At 41.7% G+C, this 13,364-nt stretch overlaps 1 protein-coding gene across 1 annotated transcript; it reads right to left on the bottom strand.

The window, feature by feature from the left end:
• Positions 1 to 324: 324 nt before the first annotated feature.
• On the bottom strand, positions 325 to 4,889 carry LOC110504297 (homeobox protein CDX-1-like). Its single transcript, XM_090219276.1, has 3 exons — positions 4,706 to 4,889; positions 1,074 to 1,222; positions 325 to 525 (listed from the first exon to the last, which is right to left on the bottom strand). The coding sequence occupies exons 1-3, from the start codon at positions 4,887 to 4,889 to the stop codon at positions 325 to 327; spliced, it is 534 nt and encodes a 177-aa protein (XP_090075402.1).
• Between the last annotated feature and the right edge of the window lie 8,475 nt (positions 4,890 to 13,364).

The raw sequence follows: 13,364 nt of genomic DNA, 5'->3' as shown, positions 1-13,364 counted from the left end.
TACATGTGCTTCTCTCTCAGATTTTTACATTTAAGCAGGCAAGTCAGTTGAGACCAAATTCTTCTTTACAACAACAGCCTACCCCAGACAACACAGGGCCAATATGCACACCACCCTATGGGACTCCCAATCACAGCCAGATGTTATGTAGCTTGGATTTGAACCAGGTGACACCTCTTTGCACTGAGATACAGTGCCTTAGACCACTGCGCCACTTGGGAGCCAATTGAGGTCTATTACATCTTATGTAGTGATTGTCATGGGAATACCAGTTTGATATGTTTATTCCAGTGTTGTACAGTTTGTCTACGGTAAAGGAACTCCTCAGTACTCCTCTTTGATAGTCGTTGATATCGTCTCTGACAACAAGCTGCTGGAGCTGGTTGCCATGGAACCGTTGCTGGGGTCAGCCAGGCTGGGAGGGGTCAGGGTGGGAGTGATCCTAGAAGCCTGCTGGGACAGCTGGATCTTCTTCTTGGTTATCTTCCTCTCCTTGGCTCTCCTGTTCTGGAACCAGATCTTCACCTGTTGTGATGATGTCAGTGAATGATAAGAATGTACCTACAGTGTGAGGTGAGGTTCCTATGCACAGGTAATCCACCTGTAGTTCTGAAACTCACCTGCGATCCAAACAAGAAATTCTGAAACTGATTGGAATTCTAAATAATTAGAAGTAATTATCCTCAGTGACCCACATGGCTCTCAGAGACATGCCTGTTTTTCTCATCTGTCGCTCTGACATACTTGTCTCTCTCACACGCCTGTCTGTCTCTCTGCCACCTACCTGTCTCTCTGAGAGGCTGTCCCATGGCCAGCTCTGTACTGGAACCTATTCTACAGCTCTCCAATTGTCTCTCTAACACACACCTCTCTCTGAGAGGCTGAGGCCCAGGGCCAGTTCTGTCTCTCTGACCCACCTGTCTCTCTGAGAGGCTGAGGCCCAGGCCCAGTTCTGTCTCTCTGACCCACCTGTCTCTCTGAGAGGCTGAGGCCCAGAGCCAGTTCTGTCTCTCTGACCCACCTGTCTCTCTGAGAGGTTGAGGCTCAGGACCAGTTCTGTCTCTCTGACCCACCTGTCTCTCTGAGAGGCCGAGGCCCAGGGAAAGTTCTGTCTTCCTCCTGATGGTGATGTATCTACTGGACTGGAACTCCTTCTCTAGCTCCAGGCGCTGCAGGTCTGTGTACACCACCCTGTACTTGTCCTTGGTGCGTGTCTTCCCTCCTGGACACAAGAATGACAATGTTACAACCACACAATAACTGATAACATGCTTTTTTTTAAATCACAGACAATATGTTGACATTTAAAACCTGTTGAACTTTAATGTTCAGTGGATGGCCGTATAAAACATATCTTCATGAGAGGACCACGAAGAGTACCAGGTCATGCCCTATACTGTTAGAAAGCCCTGATATCTTGCTTTTTGTTTAGTATTTAGTATTTATCTATGATTTGTATGCACTTTTTACTGCCATAGTAGTTAGAAAAATAGTACACTGTAGATTATTTATTTCATATACTATGAACAATGTTTTCCTGAGAAATAGGGGAATAGGGCTGGATTTTCTTCTCATAATCTACATATACTCACCATCAACTTTACCATTGAGATGATATAAGATTTCAGCTGCCTTCTTACTGTAATCATTGTTTATATAACTACTGTAGTGGTCAGGGAAAATCCAACTCATTTCCTGGTACACTCATTCATTGTTTTGTCAAGATCTCAGCTTACATCTAATATAAAGTTTGTGATGAACACAAAGTGGTTTTGTTTCACATCAAGTTGTTTTTATTTTAATATAAATCCATTTCTGTTTGTTGTACAGCGACGGGACTATGTCGTATCGCTGCAGTACACTCAGGTCGCTATGCGACTTGTATGCCTGTGATATACCGTATTGTCACAAACTGACGGTCAGGCCAATCAGCGAATGAGCGTTAAGGCGGGACTCCCGACCCTCCCGTGGCTTTTGATAAGCCCATACCCAAGAGTCATCCGAGGCCAACTGAATTGAAGCAGGGTTGTCAGCCAGAAGTTGATTTATAAACAAATTATCTTAATATGCCTTGATAAAACAATTAAATTATAACAAAAGTCACCTAAATAACTTAACGTTTCAGAGATTGGATTAAATTGATATAGTATGAGGTGATCAGAAATACAAAAACTGTATGACAACTCTGGAAGGAATTGGCTAAAACATCCATAACATTTCTAGCTAAGCATAAAGCCTCCAATGACAGTGTGAATATGTTTCCATGACTAAGGCTGTACAATGTGTGAACAGTGTCACCATAGACTGCTGAAATTGCTGATGGTGACGTGGAGTCGCACACCGCGACGGTTGAAAACTCCCTGGCGCCCGTGAAAGCTTCAACTACCCTATTAATCATGTTAATCATAACCTCTGTGTAAGAGACCACAAAACATCACTGTGGTGGTTCTTATCACTGTGAGAGCTGTTAACATAGCTAGCCATTCATTCACACTTGCCTGCGTACACACACACACATCCCTCCCAAACACACACAGCGCCAGGGATGGATGAGTCAGGGAGATGGTATTGATCCACAGGGGAACTCTTGACGGCACGGTGTGAAGTACATTGATTGCAGCAGGGCGAGGAGGGTTGAGATAAGACCAGGAAAGTTTCCTGGAGAGGAGGGTTGGTCCTGAGATAACCAGACAAAGCCCTGGCTGTCAGCCTTATCTGCCCAGCCTGTCATCCCCATAGGGGACAGAGAGGGTGGGGACCACAGGTCACAGACTCCCTGTCCTCGGCTGTTAGCTTTTCACTCAAATCTTTCACCAACCAAGGGAATAGGTGAAAAGGTTCTGTTAAATGGATATGTGTGACGTTTTGTATCGGTTCTGGGACGTGTGTGAATATGTATTCCGTCGTGTGTCAACAATGCTTGTCCTGTGTCCTGTACACCTAGTCAAAACTCAAACCCTGACGTCTGCCATTGAGTACTGTCATCGGCTCAACACAATGGCTATTTGTCTAATAGGTGTTCTACTCTACGAGATGTTGGTAAATCAACAAACTGTTATAGTTCTGTTCAACGATAGATAGACTACTGTATCAGAGGATTAACTTTGTAAATTAAATGCTGTTACAAAATTAACATATTCTATATGTGTTTACATTGCTCTATGAGTTCAGTGGAACAATTTCTTATCAACTGCGTAAACCTTTGCATGCAGTATTTCGTATTATTCTGTACTCAAATCTGTAGCACTCCATTTAGTACGGTTTTACATTACATTAGGTTACGTTATGAATGGAATACCGTCAGAAAAACGTACAATATATTATGTATTGCTCTGAGGCCAGGCTATTGCATGAGATAAATCCATGCAAGTTTGTGTGGGTCAATAATGAAGGAATAGGCAACAGTACATATTCTGGTATTCAACAGGCACTAATCTCTGCAGGCAATACCCAGGTAAAGTTGGTTTAATATTGGATATTCAGTGGATATTTGGTTTTGTCTCATCAATAGTTATTGAACCAAGCATGCCATGACTATGAAGATGGTATATTCTGATCCAGGGGTGGATGGAGAAAAATCCACACTTATACATTTTTGATTTGATATAAATAATAATATTTTGTATTTCAATCTTCAATAGCTCTTAGACAAACCGTGCCATGATTATGAAAACGATATATTCGGAATGGGGGGGAGGATGGACAAAAATACAAAGATTTTATTTAATAAAAATGTCTTCATATTTTTGTTTGTTTGTTGTTGCGTTCAATCTCCAATAGCTCTTACACAAAGCATGCCATGACTATGAAAAGGATTTATCAAAAAACAAAAACGAATTACATTTTTAGATCCTCCCCTTATTCAGAAAATATCATTTTCATACTCATGGACCACTTTGTCTAAGAGCTATTGAAGATTGAAATCAGATTGAAATTCATAAAAAATATATATATATTTGAAAAAAGGTAGATTTTTCTCCATCCTCCCCTGGTTCCTAAGTGGTGCATCGGTCTAAGGCATTGTGTCTCAGTGCAAGAGGCGTCACTGCAGTCTGTGGTTCAAATCCAAGCTGCATCACATCTGGCTGTGATTAGGGGTCCTGTAGTGTGGTGCACAATTGGCCCAGCGTTGTCTGAGTTTGGCTGGGGTAGGCTGTCAATGTGAATAAGACCTTGTTCTTAACTGACTTGCTTAGTTAAATAAAGGTTACGTTTAAAAATATATATAATCTTCATAGTCATGGCATTCTTGGTTCATTAGCTATTTACGAGAGAAAACCGAATATCCTATAGAAAACACATTTTACCTAGGGCTGGTACCAGAAGCAACTGTTAGCCCCAAGACTTTCATATTAAGATTATGAAATGTAAATTATCAGAGAAAAATGCTCAATCAAATGGTAAATAAAAATGCTGAATTTATTTTAAAACTACAGCTACCCTATATTATTACTAAAAGGGAAATTCAAATCAAGCCGTATGTGATATGCTCAAAGCAAATGGGATTTGGGAATGTTACCAGTGCTGGATGAATGTACATTTCGTCTGATCCCAATGTACGAGGTTCTTCTCTGTGAGTCTGGAGAGTACTGCCTGGTGTGTGAATCGAGTGACAGGAGAATTCCGGGACCGGCAGGCGAGATGGAAGTCAGTTCAGTGGAACTGACACATATCTGTTCCATAACAGGGTTCGAAACGGGGAAACCCGCGCTGTGACCATAATGTGACCACTGCTCCAGCGGGGCTTCGTAAACGGGGTTCCATAGACTTGTTGTCTGGGCATGCGGGTCACTGATGCCCGTGACGTGATGATAACTGGTGAAGTTCTGAGTCTGGCGTCTCATGGAATTTGAGTACATTCCGGTTTCTTTATCCAGCAGGTAACTCATGTAATCAATTAATTAATTAATTAACTCATCTGCACGCATGGTAATCCAAAAATTATAACCACAAATTCTGGTGAAATTCTTGGCTCGCCACCTTGTAAACTACGATGTACACACCTGTCGAGTAGTGTCTAGCTACACCTTTATAGTGTTGCTTGTTGGACAGGGTGACCGTTCGAAGGTATCTCCATGACGTCAAATGTACAACCAGGCGGTACTACCTTGTGTTAGCGTAGCCCCTTACATCAAGATTATTACTGTGGAGACATGTTGAGTCCTTTTTCAAAAGCGGTGTGTGTAGTGAATCATTTATTTCAGGAGCAGAAGAAGCCTTTGAGGCGAGGACATCACCATGGTTATTTAATGTACAAATCGATTCCTCAAATCAAAGCCAATAACTGTGCATTTGTTTATCTATGAGGTGGAGGGGATACTATATTTCCTCTAACAAATCTGACACACTGCACGTTACTTTTACAGTGTCCATATGGGGGCATCAGATTGCTGCAACCTCGTCTCAGAGCATTTCGTATTCATATTATTCTGTATGTAAATCCGAGACACTCCATTTAATATGATATGTTTTGTATGGTATGTATTCATTTGTGGATGTCCATCACCAATATCACATGATATTTTACAAATTACAATTCATATTGAATGTTTTGAAATCGCAATTCGTATTAAATGTTTTGAAATTAGCAGTTGAGGGCGGGTGTGGGTAAACAATTGGCTGACCCACGCACTGCTACCAGACATGGCATGCAAGCATACAAACTGTGGTGAGGGACACCAACATGCTGCTGGGGTAAAGTACATAAAGATGTGATCTGGTGTCCTTTCTTCAGTTCTTGAAAAGTAACAATGCTTTTGGGGTTTAAATTAGCCTGCCATCTCTTCCTTTCATCTGACCCTTCTACTGAAGCAGCATTATTTCATGGCTGAATATACGGTTTCAGAGCTGGTCATGGGTTTCAGAGCTCAGCCACACTCAAGGTCCTAAACGACATCATAACCTCCATCGATAAGAGACATTACTGTGCAGCCGTATTCATCGACCTGGCCAAGGCTATTCAACCGATCACTGCCCGCACCTGCTCGCCCGTCCAGCATCACAACTCTGGACGGCTTTGACTTAGAATATGTAGACATCTACAAATACCTGGGTGTCTGGTTTGACTGTAAACTCTCCTTCCAGACTCACGTTAAGCATCTCCAATCCAATATCAAATCTAGAATAGGCTTCCTATATCGCAACAAAGCATCCTTCACTCATGCTGCCAAACATACCCTCGTAAAACTGACCATCCTACCGACCCTCGACTTCGGTGATGTCATCTATAAAATAGCCTCCAACACTCTACTCAACAAACTGGATGCAGTCTATCACAGTGCCATCCGTTTTGTTACCAAAGCCCCATACACTTCCCATCATTGCGACCTGTACGCTCTCATTTGTTGGCCCTCGCTTCATACTCGTCGCCAAACCCACTGACTACAGGTTATCTACAAGTCTGCTAGGTAAAGCCCCACCTTATCTCAGCTCACTGGTCACCATAGCAGTACCCACTCGTAGCACGCGCTCCAGCAGGTATTTCTCACTGGTCACCCCCAAAGCCAATTCGTCCTTTGGTCGTTTCCTTCCAGTTCTCTGCTGCCAATGACTGGAGCTAACAGCAAAAATCTCTAAAGCTGGAGACTCATATCTCCCTCACTAGCTTTAAGCACCTGCTGTCAGAGCAGCTCACAGATCACTGCACATAGCCCATCTGTAAACAGCCCATCTATCTACCTACCTCATCCCCATACTGTATTTATTTATTTATCTTGCTCCTTTGCACCCCAGTATCTCTACTTGCACTTCCATCTTCTGCACATCTACCATTCCAGTGTTTAATTGCTATATTGTAATTACTTCACAACCATTTGCACTCACTGTATATAGACTTTGTGTTTTCTTTTGTTCTACTCTATTATTGACTGTATGTTTTGTTTATTCCATGTGTTACTCTGTGTTGTTGTATGTGTCGAATTGCTATGCTTTATCTTGGCCAGGTAAATGTAAATGAGAACTTGTTCTCAACTAGCCTACCTGGTTAAATAAAGGTGAAATAAAAAATAAATATGTAACCTTTTTTATAATCCACCTTTACGCAGACGACGTAGAAAAGTTTGTAAAAAAGGGTCTGATTCTTATTTCTGGCACAGAGGGAGAGTCACTCTAAATCAGTTGTCATCCAGCAATACACTACTCCGCTGGTAAAAAGACACCCTCCATTTGACTTCAGGAAGTTTAAGCATTTAATAAATATTGAAGTCTATATCTAAATCGACGTCCATTAGAGCCAATCTACGTTTAGCACCAGCCAAGTGAATGCTAAAGGTTGAGATACTGTTACAATACTAATAAATCCTCCAGCCAAACCTACCTCTCAGCGCCCTATAGCCCTGATGTTCATCAGAATGTGGTGAGACATGCAGTAGCTGGCACCCATGCAGATAGAATTCTGCTCATAGCTCACATTAATGCCATTTCTCTACCATCAGTAATTAGAGCATAAATGTAGAGCTTTTTTGAAGAGTGTGTTTTCAGTGCAGGTGCCTTGTGGGACTGTGTAGGACCACACATATCTTGTTTCGTTGCTGCAAACCAGACAGACAGACAAATGGAAAGACGAATGCTAAGCACACTCACACAACAGACACATCTGTCAATTACACAACCCACGACGCAGATTCCAGACATAAACTTTGAGCAAAACCCACTGTGTGAGTTCTATGTAAATCTAAAACTCTGTCATAGCTCCTTTAAAAATGTCTCTCTCCGTCATCTGCAGAGAAGTTACAAACCACAAAACTCTTTAAATAGAACACACATAGACAACTGATTTAGAGTGACTCTCCCTCTGTGCCAGAAATAAGAATCAGACCCTTTTTACTAACCCATTAATCTGCCTATATTTCTCAAATTAAAGAGTAAATGTAATTATCCCTGTGGTTAACTGTAGTAGTCCCACATTAACAGTGTATATAATCTCAGTACTGTACATCTTGTAGACACAACATCTAATCCTAATCAAATCCAAGTTTATTTGTTGCGTATACAGTTTAGTAGATTTTATTGTGGGTGCAGCAAATGTTACTAGCTCCTAATAGTGCATTAAAATGCTTGTGTTACTAGCTCCTAATAGTGCATTAAAATGCTTGTGTTACTAGCTCCTAACAGTGCATTAAAATGCTTGTGTTACTAGCGCCTAACAGTGCATTAAAATGCTTGTGTTACTAGCTCCTAACAGTGCAGTCAAATGCTTGTGTTACTAGCGCCTAACAGTGCAGTAAAATGCTTGTGTTACTAGCGCCTAACAGTGCAGTAAAATGCTTGTGTTACTAGCGCCTAACAGTGCAGTAAAATGCTTGTGTTACTAGCGCCTAACAGTGCATTAAAATGCTTGTGTTACTAGCTCCTAATAGTGCAGTAAAATGCTTGTGTTACTAGCGCCTAACAGTATATAAATATGCAGTGTGTGTAAACTGTAACAAAGATGCAATGTACAAAGTGTAGCAACAGGAAGTTTGTTTTGTAGCCTAGTACAAAAGTGTAGCTTTTTTAAATGTTATTTTACAAAGTATGGCTGGGTAAGTAACTGAAGACTTCTAGCCTTTGTGGGCCACTTGTGAGAGCGTTACACGTGTCAGAAGCACTGCCTCTGGGCGGTAATGAGCTGTAATGGGTCCCCAGGCAGATCCAAAGCTTTGATGTTCCCGAGCCTCTGTCTGGAATGAAGGATACAGTGTGGACTCAAGTCACAGCTGCAGACAACCTGTGGCCTATGTTGTGTTACTAGGCTTATAGGACCTTGTTATATACTGTCCCAGTCAAAAGTTTGGACAAACTCATTCAAGGGCTTTTCTTCATTTTTACTATTTTTTACATTGTAGAATAATAGTGAATACATCTAAACTATGTAATAACACACATGGAATGATGTATTAACCAAAATAACTTTAAACAACAAAATATATTAAAACATTTTGATTCAAAGTAGCCACCCTTTGCAAAGTAGCCACCCTTTGCCTTGGTGACAGATTTGCACTCTCTTGGCATTCCCTCAACCAGCTTTACCTGGATAGCTTTTCCAGTCTTGAAGGAGTTCCCACATATGCTGAGCACTTGCTGGCTGCATTCCCTTCACTCTGTGGTCCAACTCATCCCAAACCATCTCAATTGGGTTGAGGTAGGGTGATTGTGGAGGCCAGGTCATCTAATGCAGCACTCCATCACTCTCCTTCTTGGTCAAATAGCCCTTACAGAGTCTGGAGGTGTGTTGGGTCATTGTCCTGTTGAAAAACAAATGATAGTCCCACTAAGCTCAAACCAGATGAGATGGCGTATCCCTGTAGAATGCTGTAGAAGCCGGGCTGGTTAAGTGTGCCTTGATTTCTAAATAAATCACAGAAAGTGTCACCAACAAAGCACCCCCATACCATTACACCTCCTCCTCCATGCTTCACGGTGGAAACCACACAAGCGGAGATAGTCTGTTCACCTACTCTGCATCTCACAAAGACACGCTGTCTAATTTGGACTCATCAGACCAAAAGACAGATTTCCACCACTCTAATGAAGTTATCATCTGCAGCAGAGGTAACTTTGGGTCTTCTTTTCCTCTGAGGGTCCTCATGACAGCCAGTTTCATCAAATCAAATGTATTTATAAAGCCCTTCTTACATCAGCTGATATCTCAAAGTGCTGTACAGAAGCCCAGCCTAAAACCCCAAACAGCAAGCAATGCAGGTGTAGAAGCACAGTGGCTATTAAAAACTCTCTAGAAACCTAGAGAGGAACCAGGCTATGGGGGTGGCCAGTCCTCTTCTGGCTGTGCCAGGTGGAGATTATAACAGAACATGGCCAAGATGTTCAAATGTTCATAGATGACCAGCAGGGTCAAATAATAATAATCACAGTGGTTGTCGAGGGTGCAACAGGTCAGCACCTTAGGAGTACATGTCAGTTGGCTTTTCATAGCCACAGATCATTCAGAGTATCTCTACCGCTCCTGCTGTCTCTAGAGAGTTGAAAACAGCAGGTCTAGGACAGGTACCACGTCCGGTGAACAGGTCAGGGTTCCATAGCCGCAGGCAGAACAGTTGAAACTGGAGCAGCAGCACGGCCAGGTGGACTGGGGACAGCAAGGAGTCATCAGGCCAGGTAGTCCTGGGGCATGGTCCTCCTCCTCCTCCTCCGAAAGAAAGAAAGAAAGAAAGAAAGAAAGAAAGAAAGAAAGAAAGTGAGAGAGAATTAGAGAGAGAATTAGAGAGAGCATACTTCAATTCACACAGGACACCGGATAAGACAAGAGAAATACTCCAGATATAACAGACTGACCCTAGCCCCATGACACATAAACTACTGCAGCATAAATACTGGAGGCTGAGACAAGAGACACTGTGGCCCTATCCGACTACACCCCCGGACAGGGCCAAACAGGCAGGATATAACCTCACCCACTTTGCCAAAGCACAGCCCCCACACCACTAGATGGATATCTTCAGCCACCAACTTACCATCCTGAGACAAGGCCCAGTATAGCCCACAAAGATCTCCGCCACGTAACAACCCAAGGGGGGGACGCCAACCCAGACAGGAAGATCACGTCAGTGACTCAACCCACTCAAGTGACGCACCCCTCCTAGGGACGGCATGGAAGAGCACCAGTAAGCCAGTGACTCAGCCCCTGTAATAGGGTTAGAGGCAGAAAATCTCAGTCGAGAGAGGGGAACCGGCCAGGCAGAGACAGCAAGGGCAGTTCGTTGCTCCAGAGCCTTTCCGTTCACCTTCACACTCCTGGGCCAGACTACACTCAATCATATGACCCACTGAAGAGATGAGTCTTCAGTAAACTTAAAAGTTGAGACCGAGTCTAACTCTCTCACATGGGTCGGCAGACCATTCCATAAAAATGGAGATCTATAGGAGAAAGCCCTGCCTCCAGCTGTTTGCTTAGAAATTCTAGGGACAATTAGGAGGCCTGCGTCTTGTGGAGCAAGCCCATGTAATGTTTGTAGGTTAGCAGTAAAACCTTGAAATCAGCCCTTGCCTTAACAGGAAGCCAGTGTAGGGAGGCTAGCACTGGAGTAATATGATCACATTTTTTGGTTGTAGTCAGGATTCTAGAAGCCGTATTTAGCAGTAACTGAATATTATTTAGTGCTTTATCCGGGTAGCCGGAAAGTAGAGCATTGCAGTAGTCTAACCTAGAAGTAAGAAAAGCATGGATTTATTTTTCTGCATCATTTTTGGACAGAAATCTTCTGAATTTTGCAATGTTACGTAGATGGAAAAAAGCTTTTTAAGCTTTGGGGGTTCCGATATCCTTTTACAATAAAAATCACAGTACTTATCCTTGATATTATACCAACTATGAGGGAATGTAATCTCGCTGAGACCTACTTCCCAGGCATCTGATAACTCTATAGGCTTTGGAAAATGGGTTGTATAATTCGAACTGTGGTTATTCATATATATCAGTGCCTTGCGAAAGTATTCGGCCCCCTTGAACTTTGTGACCTTTTGTCACATTTCAGGCTTCAAACATAAAGATATAAAACTGTATTTTTTGTGAAGAATCAACAACAAGTGGGACACAATCGTGAAGTGGAACAACATTTATTGGATATTTCAAACTTTTTTAACAAATCAAAAACTGAAAAATTGGGCGTGCAAAATTATTCAGCCCTCTTAAGTTAATACTTTGTAGCGCCACCTTTTGCTGCGATTACAGCTGTAAGTCGCGTATGTCTCTATCAGTTTTGCACATCGAGAGACTGAAATGTTTTAACACCAATAAACCCACCCGTTTAAAAATGTATTTAGTATATGTCAATCTAGAAAACAGGCATCTAAAATAAATTACAATTCCGAAAACATACATGTGTCTTATATCACTTTAAAGGTAATCTTGTTGTTAATCCCACCAAGGTGTCCGATTTCAAATAGGCTTTTCAGCGTAAGCACTACCAACGATTATGTTACGTCTCCACCAAACCACAATAAGCACAGCCATTTTCCAGCGAAATATAGCATTCACAAAAAGCAGAAATAAAGATTAATTCTATCACTAACCTTGAATTTTCTTCATCAGATGACACTCATAGGACTTCATGTTACACAATACATGCATGTTTTGTTTGATAAAGTTCATATTTATATAAAAAAATCGGAGTTAGATTCACTAGTTCCAAAAACATCAAGTGATTTTGCATAGCCACATCGTTTCAACAGAAATACTCATCATAAATGTAGATGATAATACAAGTTATACACATGGAATTATAGATATACCTCTCCTTAATGCAACCGCTGTGTCAGATTTCAAAAAAAGTTTACGGAAAAAGCAACAAATGCAATAATCTGAGACGGCGCTCAGAACAGAAGCCAAATTAGCCGTCATGTTGGAGTCAACAGAAACCAGAAAATACATGATAAATGTTTCCTTACCTTTGATGAACGTCATCAGAATGCAGTCCTAGGAATCCTGTTCGAAAATGTCCGTTATTTATGTCCAATTTTGGTAAACAATTCCAAAGTCACTATAACGTGACAAAATGTCAAACAGTTTCGTAACAGTCAGTAGAAACATGTCAAACGATGTACTGAATCAATCTTTAGATCGTTGTTTACATATGTCTTGAATAACGTTTCAACCGGAGAATTAGAATGACTTCAGATGACCGGTGGAACGCAGGTGCTTCCCCTGTGAACGCGCATAGTGAATGCATGGTCAACTCGAGGCAGTGGTGACTATTTCCTGTGTCATTCGACCCCCCTTCTCATTAGAGTCATCAGACAAAGTTCTATTGACTGTTGACATCTAGTGGAAGGCGTAGGAAGTGAAAACTAATCCATATCTCGCTGTAATTTCAATGAGAGCTTGGTTGAAGATCTGTCACCCCCAGAAAAAAAGGAAGTGGAATTTCTCAGGTTTTTGCCTGCTATATGAGTTTAGTTATACTCACAGACAAAATGCAAACAGTTTTAGAAACTTCAGAGTGTTTTCTATCCAATACTACTAATAATATGCATATATTAGCAACTGAGACTGAGGAGCTGGCCGTTTACAATGGGCACCTTTTTATCCAAGCTACTCAATACTGCCCCTGCAGCCATAAAAAGTGAACAAATTATAGTTGGGGCAAGTCGGTTAGGACATCTATTTTGTGCAGAAGTTTACATACACCTTGGAAAATTCCTGAAAATGTTGTCATTGCTTTAGAAGCTTCTGTTAGGCTAATTGACATAATTTGAGTCAATTGGAGGTGTACCTGTGGATGTATTTCAAGGCCTAACTTCAAACTCAGTGCCTCTTTGGATGACATCATGGGAAAATCAAAAGAAATCAGCCAAGACCTCATTAAAAAAATGGTAGACCTCCAAGTCTGGTTCATCCTTGGGAGCAATTTCCAAACGCCTGAAGGTAC

This window comes from Oncorhynchus mykiss, chromosome 25, assembly GCF_057628025.1.
Source record: "Oncorhynchus mykiss isolate SJ-2025 chromosome 25, ASM5762802v1, whole genome shotgun sequence".
Classification (NCBI taxonomy): domain Eukaryota; kingdom Metazoa; phylum Chordata; class Actinopteri; order Salmoniformes; family Salmonidae; genus Oncorhynchus; species Oncorhynchus mykiss.
Note: the sequence above shows the minus strand (reverse complement) of the source record. Positions and strands in the feature narration are given on the sequence as shown.